The sequence below is a fragment of the Mustela putorius genome, unplaced genomic scaffold (genome assembly GCF_011764305.1).
Source record: "Mustela putorius furo isolate JIRA1106 unplaced genomic scaffold, ASM1176430v1.1 tig00000997_pilon_pilon_pilon, whole genome shotgun sequence".
Lineage (NCBI taxonomy): Eukaryota > Metazoa > Chordata > Mammalia > Carnivora > Mustelidae > Mustela > Mustela putorius.
The window spans coordinates 996,645-1,015,126 of record NW_025421527.1 but is presented as its reverse complement, the minus strand read 5'-3'; the positions used below and the strand labels follow the sequence as shown (position 1 = coordinate 1,015,126).

The following is an 18,482-nucleotide window of genomic DNA, read 5'->3' as shown; positions in this document are numbered from 1 at the left end:
CTTCATAGTTCTTACTGCATTGCTGGTTTCTTTGGAGCTTTTATTGCATATTTATAATTATTTCATTTGTTTATAAATCTGTCTCTTTCATGAGCCTGCAGACTCTTCAGAGAGGAGGGACTATGTCTTTTTTACTATTCGTATCCTCTAGCGAGCACTCAGTAGGTGCTTGGGTCTCTGTTTACTAAATGAATATACCCATCTCAGTCATTCTGCTCATGGCAGTTATTTCAGAGCTGTTCATTCTTCCTGCTTTCTAATTAGTTTCCTGCTATGCTTTAGAAGTTAGACAGTGATAGTAGGACCCCTTACCCTCAAGGGCAGAGGAATCCAAGGAGAAAGAGAAATAAACATTTATGTTTATTTACTTATTTCAGAGAGGGAGAGAGAGCACAGTGCGGAAGGGCAGAGGGAGAGGGATAAGAATCTTAAGCAGACTCTGCGCTGAGTGTGGAGCCCACGTGGGGCTGGCTGTGGAGCTCAATCCCATGACCCTGAGATCACGACCTGAGCCAAAATCAAGAGTTGGATGCCCAAGCGACTGCACTACGCAGGCAGCTCTGTGAGAACTTTTTTTTTTTTTTTAAGATTTTATTTATTTGACAGAGATCACAAGCAAGCGGAGAGGCAGGCAGAGAGAGAGAGAGAGGGAAGCAGGCTCCCTGCTGAGCAGAGAGCCCGATGCGGGGCTCGATCCCAGGACCCTGAGATCATGACCTGAGCCGAAGGCAATGGCTTAACCTACTGAGCCACCCAGGCGCCCTCTGTGAGAACTTTTTAATAGAGATGTGGGATCCCTGAGGAGAGACCATCCCTGAGGGAGTTGGAGAGCTTGAAAGAAGGATGAGTAGGAGAGTTCACGAAGAGGAGGTAGAGGATGCAGTCAATGGAGAAACTACCTCATGCAAAGGCCTAGGGCTTGGGAAGCACCCAGAGTCACTGGATGGTGATGACAGGGTCTGGCTGTGGGAACAGTGGCAGAAGAAAGGGCTGGAAAGTGTGCCAAACAGTGAAGGACTTCGCCCCACAGAGAAGTTGGAACTTAATCCTGTTGACCGTTGGAAGTCATAAAAGCTTCCTGTTCTCGGAGTGCCTGGCTGGCTAAGTTGGTAGAGCACACGACTCTTGATCTTGGGGTCATGGGTTTAAGCCCCACACTGGGCATAGAGCTGACATTAAAACAAACAAACAGAAGGCTTCCTGTTCTTGTTTGCTGCAGTAGTACAACAAGCTGCCAGGACAAATCCACGGCAAGGTATTCTTCCATACTAGAGACTTTGCAGCCGATATATAAACTCTAAAAAGCGTGTTGAGCCAAAAAGTTTGATGATGCTAGTTTGACTTTAGAGTAGAGTTTAGTGAAAAAGAACTTTATAGGGGCACCTGGGTGGTTCCGTTGGTTAAGCATCTGACTCTTGACTTTGGCTCAAGTCACCGTCTCAGGGTTGTGAGAGGGAGCCCCACATCAGGCTCTGTGCTGGGTGTGGAGTCTGCTTGAGATTCTCTCTCTCCCCCTCCAAAAAAAAAGAAAAAGAACTTTATAAACAGTCCTTTAGGGGTGCCTGGGTGGCTCAGTGGGTTAAACCTCTGCCTTTGGCTCAGGTCATGATCTCAGGGTCCTAGGATCAAGCCCCTCATCGGGCTCTCTGCTCAGCGGGGAGCCTGCTTCATCTTCTCTCTCTTGTGAGCTCTTTCTACTTATGATCTCTCTCTCTCTGTCAAATAAATAAATAAAATCTTTAAAAAAAAAAACACAAAAAAACAGTCCTTTAAAACATGGAAAGAGATGGCCAGTAATGTTCTTCTTTACTTGGGAGCTGTAGGGATTAAAATACTCGTGATTTTACCTGGTGACCAGTGGTGTAATAGTCTAGATAGAACCCGGTGACCACCTTGATTTGAGAACAGCAGGAGGCTGAGCTGCACTGAGTGAAGCTGGGGGGGGCGGGGCAGTGATCAAGATGTGCCGTCATACAACAGTAAAAACAGAGTTTAGAGAAAGCTCAGGTGGATGCTAATGGAAGGTATTTTTTTTTTTTTTAATTTATTTGACAGAGAGAAATCACAAGTAGATGGAGAGGCAGGCAGAGAGAGAGAGAGAGAGGGAAGCAGGCTCCCTGCCGAGCAGAGAGCCCGATGCGGGACTCGATCCCAGGATCCTGAGATCATGACCTGAGCCGAAGGCAGCGGCTTAACCCACTGAGCCACCCAGGCGCCCCTAATGGAAGGTATTTTAGAGGGACGCAGCTATAAATGAAGTATACGGTGACCTCGAGTGGGAAAAAGGATGGTCCTGAATGTTTTGATTGTTGTAAAAAACAGGTCAGTTTAGAGACTCAGCCCTTCAGTGAGAGATGGCCCGGATGCATAGCCAGACCTGCTCAGGCAGTCAGCTGCTTTTCTAGAAAAAACATGTGAAAGAGCCTCGGTGGGGCTGTCCAAGTGGTGATTAAACCTGGGGGTGACGGCGCCCGCTTGCTCTCTTAGCTGAATGAAGTGTCCTCACACTAATCCCATCGTGTTAAGTCGTGCCTGTGGCTGCCCTGCAGTCTGGGGGCCAGGGGAGGGAGGTTCCTGCCCTGGGAGGAAGAGAACAGTGCTGAGACACATTTTCTCCTCTGGGGACCGTCAGTCTTGCCAAGCCGTGTCATCTTGGTAATGCGAGGACGGAGCTGTCCCACTTTTGAAGCAGGAGAGGCTGAGAGCGAGGTTTTCAGCTGCAAATGATCAGACATGTTCTGGGTGTTACAGAATTAAATATTCCAGGAATATAAATCGTAATCGCTACGGGGCCTGTATCAGGAACTTCATTTCTAGTACTTAATTCTCACGGTCTGAACGTGGCGTTGATTATAAGCAGAAGAGGAAGTGAGGAGACCATAGCTGGTCAGTGACAGGAGTGGGACCTGAACTCGCATCACCTTGCCCTGGGAGCGGCGCGCTCGCCGGCTTCCGCACGGCCGCAGCGACCAGAAGTCCTGACGCACACACCGCGCAGCACACCTGAGAATCAGTGACTAGTGGCCCATCTTGTGAAAAGCTCAGAAGATCAAAACAGCCACTTCGGAGTTCCGCTGGTTACTGTATAAGTTTATATGGAGGCCTTTAGCTTTTCCAGAAGGGAAGCTGACTGCCTGAGCCGCAGGCTGGCCTGTGCGTTCACGCGGGCTCTCACTGAAGGGCCGAGTCCTCAGCCCAGCCCGTGTGGAACAGGAAATGATGTTGCTGCTCCAGTCCAACGCGCAGGGTCGGATGTGTTGTTCTGTATCCAGTGGTGTATACATCTCATTAGTAAATAATTGTGGTTTTAAGAGTGAAGTTTTAAAAATTTTTTTCTATTATGTGGATGATTTTTTTTTTCCAATGGCTACTCAGTTGTTAGGATATAAATACTTGAGTTGCTTGAATTGAATTAAGAAACAAAACTGCCAGGTGTTTTTTTTTTGGCTTAGGGGTACCCTGAGGAAAAAAAATAACTGCAAACACAGAGGCACCAAACTAGCCGAACTGAGCTAGTTTGAGATTTGGGGAAAAGAGGACCTGAGAGGATCCGGGATCTTTGGCAGTCTGGACAGATAAGAGGTTCGGGGGCCCCTCCACTGTTCTTTGAATTTCAGGGCAAACCCGCAGCTCTGAAACTTCAAGAGCCACACGAGGGCCTTAGCTGACCAGACAGACATGGCACCGATCTGCCCCTGACGTCACAGCAGTCAGACCTCTGAGTCCCAGGGAAGGCTGTTCACAGCAACACCGGCCCCTAGAAGACCAGACTGGTAGGGCTGCCTCGTCTTAGAATGACAATACCCACTCTTTAGGATCACCTTCCAGAGTCAAAAACTAGTAGAAATCCCAGGATGTGACCAGCCCCATCTTCAGCTTTTGCTTCTATGAATGTTAAGGAATTTCATCAATTAGTTAAATCAATTCAAAAGCAAACCACTGTCTCAAAAATAAATCAGATGTGCTCGACACCTTGCCGCTACACCAGTTTTTTCAAGAGACTCAACAATTTTGAGTCAGAAGTTTATAGGTGCTTACGACAAAAATGGGGTGTTAGTGGAAAGAATCTGAGTTTGTGTGTTCTAATCCCAGCCCACTGACTTAATGCTCAGTGAACTTGGATTCGCTTCTTAATGGTTCTGAACCTCATTTGTTCTCCTGTTTGTGAACAAAATTAGCTGCTACTATCTTTTCAGATTGTTAAGAAGATTAAATAATTATGTAAAATTTAAGTAAATGGGGGCTTTAGCAATAAACATTTGAAATAGGTGTTATTTTTCTGACGGGTTGGGTACTGAAAAATATAAAATGACAGTGTCTCTGGTTGTATGTGAAATGGTTGGCTCGGAGCAGCGGCATTACGGGGACTTCTCTAAACCATACATTTCTGTAATGCCTAGTTCTTTGCAGTGTTTTTGTAACCAGAAAAGATAAATGGCTCTGGGAGGTCAAGGAGATCCGGGGATCATGACACAAGTTCCAGGCCGGGTGTAATTAGACGAGAGACCGTACTGGCTGGCCGCCTCTGTTCTTTCCCAAAAGGCCCTACATAACACTTCTGGCACCAAATGCCTGTTTTTCCCATTAGCAGCTCTTCCAGCTCTCCAGACACCAGCTGGCCCCCTCCAGTGCGGCGCTGATGTGCACGGCTCAGAGTTCGTACGGACCCCGCAGGCTGAGGGCGCGGCCCCGAGAGATGGGCCCCCTGCAGTCTCCGTCCCAGGTCCCATGTGGCCAGCTGTGCTTCTTGACCCAGTAGCGTCGAGGACCCGCTTTGTGGTGCTCTCTGTGCAGTGCTGGGCTTCCAGCGGTGAGGAGCCGAGGCCCCACCTCCCAGGTTGCCCCAGGCACACCTCAGACTTCACTCATCATTCATTCACATGCAGGGAACCCTCAGATCTGGGTCTTTAAGCCAGAGCCCGGCTAGCTTTAGGCCCTCAGCCAGCTGCTTACTGCGTTTCCTCACGTGCTGTTCCCGGGGGGCCTCCAGCCCAGCGGAGCTCTCAGCTGATCGACATCAGTCCCTGGGCTATGTCCTCAGATGAAAACCAAAGTACAGCAGCCTGCATTTTCTTCGCTCGCTGTGCAGCTTCTGGGCATTATCTAGTCAGTAGCCCCTGCAAACCGCCATCCTTGACTTCCCTCATTTACCTCACGTCCCCACATTTTGCCACATTTTCCATTCTTTATTCTCCCTGTCACTGTCGGGTCGAGCCATCACCTTCATCCACAGCGTCCTAATCCGACTTCCTGCCTCCACTGACCCCTCATCTACGCCCTGTTGCTGCCAAGTTGACCTTTTCAAGAGGTGTATCTGTCCCTATCACTGTCCAATTTGAAGCTGGTAAGGATTTATCCGTCTCGTTAGGGATGGCAGTATTTGACCCAAGTAACCATCCCCTCCTGAGGCCACGGCAGGTCACTGCTTCCATATATGATACAGATTACGAATCCTTCCCACTATAACACCTTTTAAAAAAAATTTCAGGTATGCAGTATATTGATTTGACAACTGTATTCTTTACTGAGGGCTCAGGATAAGTGAAGTCACCACGTGTCACCGTACAGTGGCATTACAGTATGACCAACTGTGTTCCCTGTGCTGTACTTTCCATCTCTGTGCTTTGCTTATTTCACAGCTGAAAGTTCATACGTCTTAATCCCGTTTTTGTATTTCTGCTGTGACCCCTCCTACCCCCCCCACCCCCCCGCCGCAGCCATGAGTTTGTTCTCCGTGTGTGAGAGCCCACTTACTTGTTCAGTTTCTTAGAGTCCACATGTGAGGGAAATCATTCGGTATTTATCCTTTTCTTTTCTTTTTTTTTAAAGATTTTATTTATCTTTGAGAAACAACAAAGGTGTTGTGGGGGGGGAGGGGCAGACCCCGCCCTGAGCAGGGAAGCCTTCTGTGGGAGTCAGTTCCAGGACCCTGGAATCGACCTGGGCGGAAGGCAGATGCTTAACCAACTGAACCACCCAGGCACCCGGCGCTCGTCTTTTTGTAGCTGACTGACTTCACGTAGCGTAATTAATACCCGCTCGGCCCGTCCGTGTTCTTGCAGATGGCCGGATCTCACTCTTTCTCATGCCTGAGTGATAGATGCTCTGCCGTGTACATCTGCCACATCTTCCCTGTCCGTCCACCTGCTGATGGACACTTGGGCTGCTTCCATATCTTCCATTGTAAATAATGTTGCCAGAAACATATGGGATTAAGTGCTTTTGTTGTTTCTTTGTGTGTTTGTTTGTTTTTAGTAATCTCTACACCCAACATGGGGCTTGAACTCACGACCCTGAGATCAAGAGTCATGCTCCTCCACTTGACTCAGGCAGGCGCCCCGAATTAGTATTTTTGTTTTCTTTGGGTAAATATCCAGTAGTGGAACTAACTGGATCCTATGGTATTTCTGTTTTTAATTTTTTGAGGAACCTCCATACCGTTTCCCGCAGTGTTTGCACCAATTTACGTTCCCGTCACCGGGGTACAAGGGGTCATGTTCTTGCCAGCACTTAGTATTTCTTCTCTTTTTGATACTAGCCATCCTGACCGGTGTGAGGTGATAATAGTGGGTTTGAGTTGCATTTCCCTGGTGATCGGTGATACTGCGCATCTTTTCATGTATGTGCTGGCTGTGTGTGTGGCTTACTGGACACAAGGTAGGCATTATTAATTGATATGGGTTGGGACTGAGATGAACCGTGTTTGGCCCCAGGGTGAAATCTATTGTCTTTGACTGGCAGGATCAAGTTTAAACTCTGCTGTCTAGCATATGAGGCCCACTTCGATGTATCCTGCCACCCCACTTCTCTGCCCCCTCATCTCTTTTCTCAGAACTTGACGTAAGCACGCCGCCGAGAAAAAGCTTTCCAGGACCCTCTCCCCCTCCCGCCAGGTGGGTTTTGATTGTTGTGTGGGTTCCCGAGCGCCCCGTGCACACAGAGGCCTTTGTCACAGTGCTAGTGCGCTCCTGCACCTTACCTTGGGCTGTAGGCTGATTTACTTGTGTCTCCCCTACTAAACCATAAGCTCCTTTTTTGTTTTAAATATTTTATTTATTAATTTGAGAGAGAGAGAGCACGAGATAGGGGAGGGTCAGAGGGAGAAGAGCCTGATGCGGAGTTTGATTCTGGGACTCCGGGATCATGACCTGAGCCGAAGGCAGACGCTCAACCCACGGAGCCCCTAGGTGCTCTTCCTTCGTGGTTTGGATTCGCCTTTCCCTAATGGCTAGTGGTGTCAAGCATCTTTTCGCGTACTTGTTGGCCATTTATTTATCTGTGTTTGGAGAGAGACCTATTTAGATCCTTCGTCCATTTTTCAGTTGGGTTGTCTTTTCAGTACTGACTTGTAAGAGTCTTTAATATATTCTGGATACAGGTCCTTTACAGACATATGATCTGGAAATGTTTTCTCTCTCCCTGTGTTGTGTTTTTACTTTTTTTTTCTAGCTAGAGCATAGTTGGCGCACAGCGTCCCATCGGTTTCGGGTGTGCGACGTGCCGGCTGAGCTCCTCTGCCGTTGTGCTGTGCTCAGCACAGTCTCCGCTGCGGTCCGTCCGCATGCTCGCGCTTACACTGCCACTGACAGTGTTCCGGTGCTGTGCCTGGTGCTCATCTTTTCACGTTTTTAGTGGCCTTGTTTGCAGCACAAAAAGTTTTAACGTCGGTAAAGTCCAATTTCTTTCGTCATGATGGTTTCAGCCCCAAACCCAAGAAGCCGATGACTAATCTCGGGTCGCGCAGATGGACTCCTGTGGTTTCTTCTCAGCATTTGAGTGATTCAGCTGTTACGTTTAGGTCTTTGGTCCATTTTGCGTTACATTGTGTGTGTGTGTGTGTGTGTGTGTGTGTGTGTGTGTGGTGTAGAGATTTAAACTTCTTTCTCAGTCTTTACCTCAGTCTTTAGGCTGAACATACGGATCTTACTTTTTCTGAGGAGTTACAGTGTGAGTTACAGTCAGAAGGTGACTTCGGCGGCGGCCGGTGGGGTCTGTCGAGAGGGTGCGGATAGGAGGGATGTTACGCTGACGGGCACGGCAGGGTCAGGAGATCAGGGTCGGGACCAAGCACCCACCTCCCGCTGCAGACGTGAACATGAGTTTCCGTCTCTCCCATTTCACAGTGGGTCAGAATCGCATGGGGCCCAGGGCCTGACAGAGAACCCAGTTCTTTGTGTCCCAGTGGTGCTAGCTGCCGGACAGCTCTAATGCCCTCACTTGGTTCTCTCCTCAGGTGTCTCTCTCTTCGGCTTGTCGGCCCTGTTGATCCCTGGGAACTTTGAGTCTCATTTGGAGCTTGTGAAGTCCCTGTGTCTGGGGCCATCACTGATCTACACGGCCAAGTTTGCGCTGGTCTTCCCCCTCATGTATCACACCTGGAACGGCATCCGACACTTGGTAAGTGAATGGTTGGCCGATACGTCTTCTGGGGGAGGGAGTGAGGGGAGTGTAGGGGTCTCCTGCGTCGCCTGCGTTCAGTGTCGCCCCAGAGGTTCGTTGTCTGGCCTCTGCTAGGGCTTCCAGGGGAGAGCTCAGCTGGAGCTGCGCGCACGCCGTGGTAGCCCTGCCGGGGATTCTGCCGGGGATCCCGCCGAGCTCTGGGTGTTGGCCTGGCAGGCACTTGCGGGGTCTCGGTGTGAACACTTCCATTTCTATGAGGCGTGTTGCTGAGAGAGGCCCCTGAAGCCAGGCCGTCCCTATGACACAGAAGGCAGGCTTACTAGATAATTAATTGGTACCTGCCATGTGTCAGGTTCCTTTCTAGACCCTGGGTTTTCAGTTCTGAGCTAGATGGTTGCTCCTTTCAGTCTGTCATTCCTACTAACCCGGGGTGACAGGTCCAGCTGGACTCAAATTATTAATTTAATTATTAATTCTAATGTTAACTTCTGTTACCTTGACTTTGGATTGCGTGAACTGGATTTGGGTTTTGTTGAGCTCTTGGAGAGAATGGGGCCAACTCTAACAGAAACTAGGTACCGAAGATCCCAGATTTTAATACTGGGGTTAGGAATCTTTTTATGGCCTGAAAACTGTCCATGCTGCCTCCTACATGACTTTTCTCCTCTCTCTCTCTCTTTTTAAAAAAATTTTGTTACTGTTTTAAAAATTTATTTATTTGAGAGAGAGAGAGAGAGAGCGCATGCATGTGTACTCAGGGCATGTGTGAGCCAGGGAGGAGCAGAGGGAGAGGGCCATGCAGACCGCTGAGCACGGAGCCCAACATGGGGCTCGATCCCTGGGCCCTGAGATTCTGACCCAAGCTGAAACCAAGAGTTGGACACTTAACGCACTGAGCCTCCCAGGAGCCCCTCCTTCTCTCTCTCTCTCTCTTTTTTTTAAGATTTTATTTATTCATTAGAGCACACACACACACACACACACACACGAGAGAGAGACAGACAGAGAGAGAAAAAGAGTGGGAGAGGGGGCAGGGGGAGAGGGAGAGACAGACTCCCCACTGAGCAGAGAGCCCTATGCGGGACTCGATCCGAGGACCCTGGGATCATGACCTGAACTGAAGGCAAAGACTTAACGAACTGAGGCACCCAGGCGCCCCCCTTCCTTCTCTTTTATAAAGGGATTAAAGCTGAATCATGCCTGCCCCAGGTCAGAGATCAGACCCTCTCCAGCATTTTAAGATTTCATGTTTTGTGATCTCTCTAACCCTTTGTCTTGCTTTGTATCCCAAGAAGACGGTAAAGATTCCATTCTTTCTTTTTATTTTTTAAAGATTTTATTTGTTTATTTGACAGAGAGAGAGATCACAAGTAGGCAGAGAGGCAGGCAGAGAGAGAGGAAGGGAAGCATGCTCCCTGCCGATTCGGGGCTTGATCCCAGGACCTTGAGATCATGACCTGAGCCAAAGCCAGAGGCTTAACCCACTGAGTCACCCAGGCGCCCCGATTCCATTCTTTCTTATCTTCCACATCCTTCCTAACCTGAGTCATCTGTCAGATGGGTACTCCTGCCTTAATCTGACCTTTATAATTTCCACATCAGATCTAGAGACCAATAAATAAATAAAAGAATCTAGAAACCAGCACCTTTTGAATTTCAGTCTGGTCCAGTAGTTGAATGGAATCGGAAAAGTGAGAGACTAAATGACCTATTTAATTGAGTGTATCTATGCCCTGTGCCCTGGGGCAGTGTTCCGTTTGAGTCCCAGTGACCTCACCTCCCTCCAGGAGGGGACAGAGGAGAGCATTTCCGTTAACGACTTCGTATTCCACAGAACAAACCTCCCTAATGAAGAGCAGCTGATGAGCTTCCTCCGGTCACATCCGGACTCTAGCGGGCTTGCCTGGCCGCGGATTGGCTTTTGTCTCAGTCTGTGGAGAGGGAAAGGGAACAGGTTTCGCAAAATCACGGGGCTCAGTCAAGGTTTTTCTGCCCCGGTTCCTCCCCTCATGGTAATCTCTTGGAGAGAAGTGAGGAGCCTAAAGGCTTTTCTTAAGCCCTTAAATCTGCTTTTGTTTTTTCTTGTAGCAAGTACTGGCTCTGGGTGTGGGACCAGACTTGCTCTAGGAGCTTCATGGTTGCCTTCCCAGAAGATCTCCTGGGGATAGGGGAGTGGAACTGGTAGGAGTGATGGGGGTGGGCACGGACAGGGCCTCTGGGGTTCTAGACAGTATATCCCCCCCTCCCCGGCACCGCCAGCCAGTAGGACTCGGGGTTTTTTTGGTAAAGCACCATGCCTGTATAAGCAAGACAGCTCTGTGTGGCATCTGCTTGACTCCTAATCTGATCTAGATGGAGGCTTGATTCTCCACCCGCAACCCCTCCCCGCCCCCACCCCGGCTCTCTCTGACTTTCCTCTTAAGTCCTCCTCATTCGGTTTAACATTCACAGTGTGGGCGTTTGTGTTACCCTGGGGTAGTCAAGTGTGGAAAGTGTAGCACCTAAAAATTCTGCCTTTGCCCTCGGAGAGCTTTGAGGGACGTGGAGTGTAATAGGAGTATATAACACATTAGTGTCCCTGCGTGACAGGAGAGGCTTGATCAGTGTTTTTAAAACCCAGGTTTTTGATGGAGTGGGTAGAAAATCAATTTACTGGGTCGTTGCCAACAAAACCAGAAATTTAGGGGCTCCTGGCTGACTCAGTCGGTGGAGAGCACAACTTGACCTTGAGCTCAAGGGTTGAAGCCCCACACTGGGCATAGAGCTTACTTTAAAAAAATCAACCAACCAACCAACCAACCACCAGAAATGTAATAGCAGACAGTATAGAGAATGCAGCACACATAGTAATGGTAAATATTGCTTATTCTTTTATGAACTTTTGCTGTGAATACACTGGCAAACAAAATTAAGAAATAGTGTTCTTGATCTGGTGGTGTTTTTTAGGAATTCTAGGTCTGTGACTGGACGTTACTTCTCAAAGGCCGGGGCGGCGGGGCGGGGGGGGGGACTGTTGTGGGGGGTTGGTTCTCCGATGGACTGCATCTAAGAAACCGAGACTCTTCCTACATCCCTGTTCTGGAGCTTCAGGGTGTGTGTTAATCAGTTGTTTCAAAAGCCTCGCAGTAACATGTCTGCTAGATTTATTCAGCAGGGGACTTTTCTCCCCCCGTGCAACACATTTTAGCATTCTGAGGAACTAGTTTGTGGAGAAACAATTTGGGAAACACTGATTTGGTTTTGTTGTCATGAGGGAATGTTTAACCTCTTTAGTCTGGAAGGTTTTGTATATACGGGCTGTATTTTGTACGTAGGCCTTTTCTGTCGCTGGGACAACTGGGTGGTAGGTTCCAGACGTAGGGTTTTGAGAAACATGGGGCCCAGGAGAAGTGCTTTTGCCTTGGAACTGTGCCGGGGGAGTTGCCTGTTGAGATGGAACCACTTTCTCGGAAAGGAGAGTACCTAGGGCCCTGATTGCTGAAATTCTTTCTTCTTTTTTTTTTTCCACCTCTTCTTTTTTGTGCAGGTATGGGACCTTGGGAAAGGCCTGAAGATTCCCCAGCTGTACCAGTCTGGAGTGGCTGTCTTGGTTCTTACTGTGTTGACCTCTGCAGGGCTGGCCGCCATGTGAAGAGCCGAAGTTCCCAGCATTGTCTTCCCCTAAATGATTCCCTTCCTGTTTGTCACTCATCTCCAGCCAAGAAAAAGTTCTCCTGATTTACTTAGACCCTCTGTGCTTGCACATCCCCTTGGAGCTCAGTGGCGGTAGAGTACCTCCTGGAAGCAGAGCAGTGGGAGAGGGTCCAGTTTCCTCCCTTGTTGCTAAAGATGGAATGACTCAAAACTTCCCTTTTCCTGCCCCCAGCTTGCGGCCTACTCCGGGCCTGGAGGCCGTCATTCTCTCTCTGCGTCGGGCCTTGATTTGTGCGGACAGTCAGCTCCTTCTTCCCAACACAGTGGAAACAATGCCAGCTCTGTGGCCTCTGCCATGGTGACTGGGAGTGGGGCTTTGGGTGCCACTGCCTGTGGGTTGCTGGCTTAAAGGACAGTTCTGTTCATTGGTCAGAGCCCGGCGACCTCAGCACCCACACAGTGTGACTGGAAGAAGAGGGGTGGGGGTGGGGGGAGTCCGCCTGTCCCAGCCCCCGGGAGGTAAAGAGGGTCGATTGGCTTTAAAGCAGGTGCTTTGGGGAGAAGATATCTAGCTATTAGTGCAAAAGGAAGGTCCAGGAAATTACAATGAACATATTAAGGGTTATTTTCCCCCCCCCCTACAGTTCTGTAAAAACAAGCCTCTTTTCTAATCCAGATTCATGTGACATCTGTTTCCGAAACTGAATTAAAATACTCATTTTGCCTTTGACTCTCCTTGAAATCGAGAAAACCAGGAGAACGGCGGAGCTGGTTTCCTCCCCTCCCTCTGGCCTCGGGCATTTGCATCCCCCAACCTGACCTTTCTGAGGAGGGAAACCCCTTGTCCTGCGCCTGGCCACTGGGACCGTGTTTAGGGAATCGAATGCAGGTAGCCAGAGACGGAAGAGCATGGGAAGCCGCAGAGAAGGAAGGAGCGAGAGACAGGAGGCGAAGCCCGTGGAAGCTTGGCATTATCGCGGGCTCCAGAATCCCACTGAGAACTGTTCATAAACCTCAGGGGCCAGTTCAGCAAACGGTCCAGTAAGGAGCCAGAGGACCGGGGGAGGTGGCAGCAAAGGGATGATGAGCGAAGTCCGTCGAGTGGGAGAGAACAGAGAGCCGAGATAAGAGAGGAGGGGTCACGGAAGACCTGCCAAAATTCATACTTTCACAGGAAAACTCGCTGCCTATAAAATCCGTGTGGGCCGGCCGTCTGCATCTCTGCCTCCTTCGGCAGGAGTGCGGTCTGGTAGTCTCTGGAAACCCAGGGGTAGCAGACCTCTCTTTCTGAGTTGTTGGCCAACGGGTTAGAGCTGCGGGTTGGAGAGGAGGAGCAGTGACCGTAATTGGGGGCAGTTGGACAGGAAGATGTCACTGAAGCGCAGACAGTGGGGACCTCCTGCCCCAGCAGTCTTCCTCCCCGCTCCGAGTAGTCTCTGCTTCACGTGACGAGGCTTCGAGTAGTCTCTGCTTCACGTGACGATCACTTCCCCCTTCTTGCTGCAGGAGCCATGGGAAGCCTTTGTAGCCTTCCTCCAGCTTAAACCCTGCATCTTCTCTAGTTGACCGCAGAGTGGGAGACCAGCGTTCATGAGGGAACACTCTGGCCTTAGAGCTGGGGGGCTTGGCAAGGCATAACACTGAGCAGCAGCGCCAGGAAGACCGCGGGATAGGAGGGTGTGAGCAGCTGTTGGAAGCTGGGAAGGGCATAGGGAACATCGTACCTTTTCTGGGTGGCTCCTTACCATTTGGGTGCTTGGGACTGGCATACAGTTGTCCTCATGTTTGTTATTTTGCCCTAAATTTCTACTTAACCATCTCTCTCTGTTTTTTCTTCTCTGACCTCCAGTCACTTCTGTAGATCTTTTATCAAACTATGTGTATCCTTTTGCTTGAGTTTTACTTCTATAACTCTGTCTAGTTTGTCTTCCCGTGGTTCTGTCATCAGACGTGAAGTCGTAGACAAGGAGAGTGTCTTCTACTCTGGCTTCCCTTCCCTTTTCTTCCCCTGTCTTCTCCAGACATGCGTGTGTGCTCTACTAAGCGATCATATTTCAGACTTAGAAGTTTTAGTTGTGTGTGCTTAGGATGAAAAATGAGGGGCTGGGGGTAAGAGGCTGGTTCTTTGAGGTTTCTTTTGCTACAATTCGGACCAACTTCCTCTTGGTCACTTTTGGAGGAGAGCTGACTTAGTCCTTGTAAAAATGTGTTCTGCCTCAAGCACTGCCATGTTCTTTTCCCTGCTCTATTTCCCCGAACCCGCCTTCTAGTCGTGGGGTACAAGAAGCAGCCGTAACAGAAGGAAAAAACATCCAAGTCAGTAATAGATTCAACAGATGATGTTTATTTTCCAAGTTTGCCTTTATTCCCACCCTATAATTTCCCTGTTCTGCGTCCCTCGCTGGGGGTCTCGCTTACATCACTCAGATGAGTTTTCTCAGTGTGGTCCCTGGGTGCCTCTGGAATTCCAGGCTTGCATTTCTGAACTGCAGCTGGATTAGGACCTGCCGGGGGTTCTAGCACACGTGGACATCCTGGTGGGCTCTTGAGAGAGTTGGCTGGGCTTTGGGGACCTGGAGTGTGACCTGCAGAGGGGTGTGAGCTTTGGGGTCGGTCTGGGGAACTGAGCTTTACATCTGGGGAGCCAGGAATAATGGTCGGACTTGGGGCTTGTTGTACAGTCTTCGTGATGGACTTCCCGAGTTTCCTCTGATTGTCCGGATCATGAGGCTGCCGGGCAGAATGGAACAGAGTCATGTTTCTGGTCAGGCCCTAAGTCCTTTCCAGTCCATCTTAGAATGCTCACCGTCTTTCTCCCCATACGATAGACAAAAGGTCAGATCGGATCATTTTGCACTGTGGGGGAAAATGTCCTTAGCACCTCTTGTTAAGAATCAGGAGAGTTAGGGACCAGGTAGGAGAAGACCAGGTTGGTTAGAGGTTCCCCCTCCTGGGTGATGGTGGTATAACAAGAGGGGTTTTTGAGATTGAAAAGAAATGCAGATAATAGGATTTGAGTTGAGGTGGGAGGAAGAGATACCTTGCCCAAGATTTCAGGACGCAGCCCATTGGAGGCCTTGAGCAAATCCGGATTTTTCTGTATCCATCTGGTGAGGGAGGCAGCACCAGCAACCGTACGGGAGGTCAGGGTCACCCGAGCAGGGGGTATCTTCAGAGGCATTTGCCAGGTGCCCATAAAAGAGCCCCAAGGGCTTGCCTAAAAGGAAGAAGACGAGGTTCTTCAACAGGCTTTTCCCAGGACTGCTGACCTGTTGGCGGTCTGTTGTCTGCCTTCCCCCCTTCCCCCCTGGGATGCGTGGTGGTGAACTCAGACGGAGCGCGCAGTCTCAGACGGAGCGCGCAGTCTCAGACGGAGCGCGCAGTCTCCCAGGCCCCCCCTCGTCCTTGACCCCTGTCTCACTTAGGTTACCCAGATTTTTTCACCATATTAACTCTGTTGGCTTAACTTAAGTCTAGCAGAGTACTCACTGCGTTAGTATCACATGAAGGTGTTCGTTCATCGGTTTAAGGCATTCTGGGTGCGAAGCACAGCTCTTGTGCTCGATAAACTGGCTGCAAGCTTGGGGACAGGCATGTTGCGATGGGAATTAGATTGAGCTTTAATTTCCAGGTAGCGGCCATGCCAGACTGTAAACCCCCATGTCGGCTACTCCGGTTCTGTGCCCCAGTTCTTGACCTTCCTCAGGAGGAACAGGGATCAGTATCTCACCTTGGAACGGGGCACTGAAGGCAACAGATGACCACGATCATTGGCGATAATCTGAGTGTAACCTTCATGGGAGGAAATTCTCTGGGGTAGAAGCGAGGAGAGAAGTGCTTGTGAAAATGGAATGGAAAAGAGAGAGAAGGTATCCTAGGGGCTTGAGTTCAGGGCTGGGGGAGGGGAGAGGCTATGGGTATTTAGAGTTGGCTAAAGGAATTAGGTGCCAGTGCATTCCAGATGACGTGGTGGAAAGAATCAGAAACTGGCCCGTGGGAGCTCTACACACGCAATACCTCCTTCGTTGGCTTGGCGGGACCCCAGTTCCGCAGATACTTGGGTGAGAAAGCTTTTTCATACTGTGGAGAGAAAGATGAGAATCTCTGTGACGCTCAAAGGCCCTGTGCCTGGGAAATGATGACGAGGCCCAGTTCTTTAGAGTTGATGACCAGAGACCTAAACAGCCAAGCTAGGCTTAACTCCTATAGAAGGTGTAATATTTTCGTCTAAGTGTGTGTTTTTCAACATGGTGCCACTAGCCACATGGGGCTGTTGGACACTTGAAACGTGGCTAGTCCCATTAGACTAGGGAGGTGCTTTTTAATTTCAGAGAGTTAGTACAAAAAAGAAGAGAATGTAAGCATTGTATTATAACTTTTTAAATATTGAGTAAACATTGAAATAATATTTTAGACTTACCGGGCTAAATATATTATTAAAGTTAATTTTATTTCTTTTTAGTTTTTTTCATATAGCTACTAGAGAATTTTAAATTACATTGGTGACTCACATTAGCTTTTTATTGGGCAGCCCTGATCTAGACCAAGGATGGGCAAATGTGGTCCATGAGCCCAGTCCATCCTCCTATCTGTCTTGGGTTGACCTGAGAAAGCAAAGAATTGTTTTTATAGATGGATATTTGTAATTGATTTGATTAAAGGGAACAGTAGCTTTGCATCCCAAAGAAGTGTTTTCTCATCCCAAAAGAATTCTATTTTTTCATTTAATATTACAAAAAGTTAGTTAATTTTGTCAAGAATTTAATGGAAAAATATTTTCTCTTGCTATTTTAAGTACTACATCTCTGATTTTTGCCTTGTGGCCCTAAAACATTGAAAATATTTACCCTTTGGCCCTTTACAGAAAAAACCCTGCTGACCTCTTGTTTAGATCCTACAAACTTAACCCCGGGATGCCTTTTGCTTGTGCATGGGGCCTCTCTACCCTGAATAGCTAAAGAGGTGAAAAATACCATCTCACCCCACATTCAGCTACTCATTCAATAATCAGAATGCTCTGGGAGGGTCAGTCCAAAGGCAAAATTAAACGTTAGAGATGGAAAAAGAACTTACCTGGTTGGCACTGTAGTTAGTGGCCATGATCCTGCCACTTTTTGCTGTTTACCCTTGTTGCCTGGCAACGGCGGAAGGCGGACCTTCCGGACTGCCGGCCCTTCTACGTGGTGGTCAGGTTCTTGGATGACACCGCCCCAAACTCTCCCTGGAAATTCAGGTTTGGTTTCATTTTAGAACTGCCAGAGGCAAAGTGTGGAAAACGTGGTGTGAAAAGCACCAGTTTTGGAGAGTTAAGTGGTGGCGCCAGGACACAAAGCTAAAATGGCATTATGGTATCCATTTCCTGGGTGGTCAGAATTAATGAGAAAGTGAAACTGCTGTGTGAGTTGTGAGTCTATAACAGGAGATGTGAAGATGAAAGGAAAAAAGTAAGTTGTTCAAAGAAATCATTGACGACCAAGAGAGCGTTCTAGGGGTCAGTTGTCAGGCCCCCCTCCCCCCCTCCAGTCATCCCAACTAACACACCAAGTGTAAGGGCACCCCCCCACCTGGAGAGTTGGAAGTCAAACAGCCCTTGCTCTCTAGGCTCAGGCAGGGAACAGCGGGAGAACATCAGGTCTGGAAAGAGGACTTGCGTGTGTTCCCTGTGGTTCTCAACGCTCTAGAGTCATAACCTTCAGAACCAAGGACTTTGCTCTAGGACATTCATTGCGTCCTCAAAGCCAGTGAGAGTCAAACCACCAGCCTTTCTCTTGGAACTTCTATCTTCAGCTGGTATGCTTTTCCAGTAGAGTTGTAAGATTATCTGCTGGCTACACTCTTTTTTTAAAAAAATCAACTAGTTTTTGTTTAATGGAAAAAGCAAAGTATGTGGGGGGAATTGTTCCATTTTTACAGCAGGATGTTTAATGCCGAGCAAATCTCCATCTGCCTTCAACTCCCAGTCTCGGTCCTCAGAGAGAATTGCTGCTACTCTCGTGATAGTAACTACTTTTACTGTTCTCTTGTGTCCGTGCATTCTAACACCACTAGTGGCAGAATACCCACATTGTCCTGTGATTGCCTTTTTAAACTGTCTTGGGGATGTTTTTTCACGACAGTATACTATTCCATTCTAGGACACAATGTTGTGTACTTATTTGGTCGCATCTGGGTGACCAGTTAGGTTGTTTTCCAATCTTTTGTTGTTAATAGACATTCTTTTTAAGATTTATATATTTGAGAGGGAGAAAGAGATCATATGAGCAGGGGGAGGGGCAGAGGAAAAGACAGGGGAAGCAGACTCCTCTCTGAGCGGGGAGCTCCTCTCCCAGCTTGATCTCCCAAAACTGCAGTCATGACCTGAGCCGAAACCAGTTTGGACTGGAGCCATCCAGGTGCCCCTGTTATAGACATTCTTGCAATGAAAAGCTGTATATATATATGTATCTCTT

The 18,482-nt window shown here is 48.7% G+C and overlaps 2 protein-coding genes across 2 annotated transcripts in view; one reads left to right on the top strand and one right to left on the bottom strand.

Moving 5' to 3' along the window:
- The window catches only part of SDHC (succinate dehydrogenase complex subunit C), a 30,938-nt gene extending 18,175 nt beyond the window's left edge, over positions 1 to 12,763 (top strand). The window contains exons 5-6 of the mRNA XM_004775947.3: positions 8,234 to 8,397; positions 11,927 to 12,763. Of these exons, the coding sequence (XP_004776004.1) occupies positions 8,234 to 8,397; positions 11,927 to 12,031 (269 nt within the window). The 3' untranslated portion in view covers positions 12,032 to 12,763. The remainder of the gene's footprint in view (positions 1 to 8,233; positions 8,398 to 11,926) is intronic.
- A 1,594-nt stretch (positions 12,764 to 14,357) lies between these two features.
- Positions 14,358 to 17,257, bottom strand: CFAP126 (cilia and flagella associated protein 126). Its single transcript, XM_004775946.3, has 5 exons — positions 17,107 to 17,257; positions 16,051 to 16,113; positions 15,764 to 15,844; positions 15,074 to 15,250; positions 14,358 to 14,763 (listed from the first exon to the last, which is right to left on the bottom strand). Exons 1-5 carry the CDS (start codon positions 17,131 to 17,133, stop codon positions 14,407 to 14,409), a joined length of 705 nt encoding a protein of 234 aa, XP_004776003.1. The 5' UTR covers positions 17,134 to 17,257; the 3' UTR covers positions 14,358 to 14,406.
- Between the last annotated feature and the right edge of the window lie 1,225 nt (positions 17,258 to 18,482).

Coding starts and splice junctions, on each gene's coding strand:
- CFAP126 (XM_004775946.3), bottom strand. CDS start 17,133: ATGGCCACTAACTACAGTGCCAACCAG. Junction 15,845..16,050: donor CCGCCAAGCCAACGAAGGAG/GTATTGCGTGTG, acceptor CTTCTACCCCAG/AGAATTTCCTCCCATGAAGG. Junction 15,251..15,763: donor CTTCAGTGCCCCGTTCCAAG/GTGAGATACTGA, acceptor TCTTCCTTTTAG/GCAAGCCCTTGGGGCTCTTT.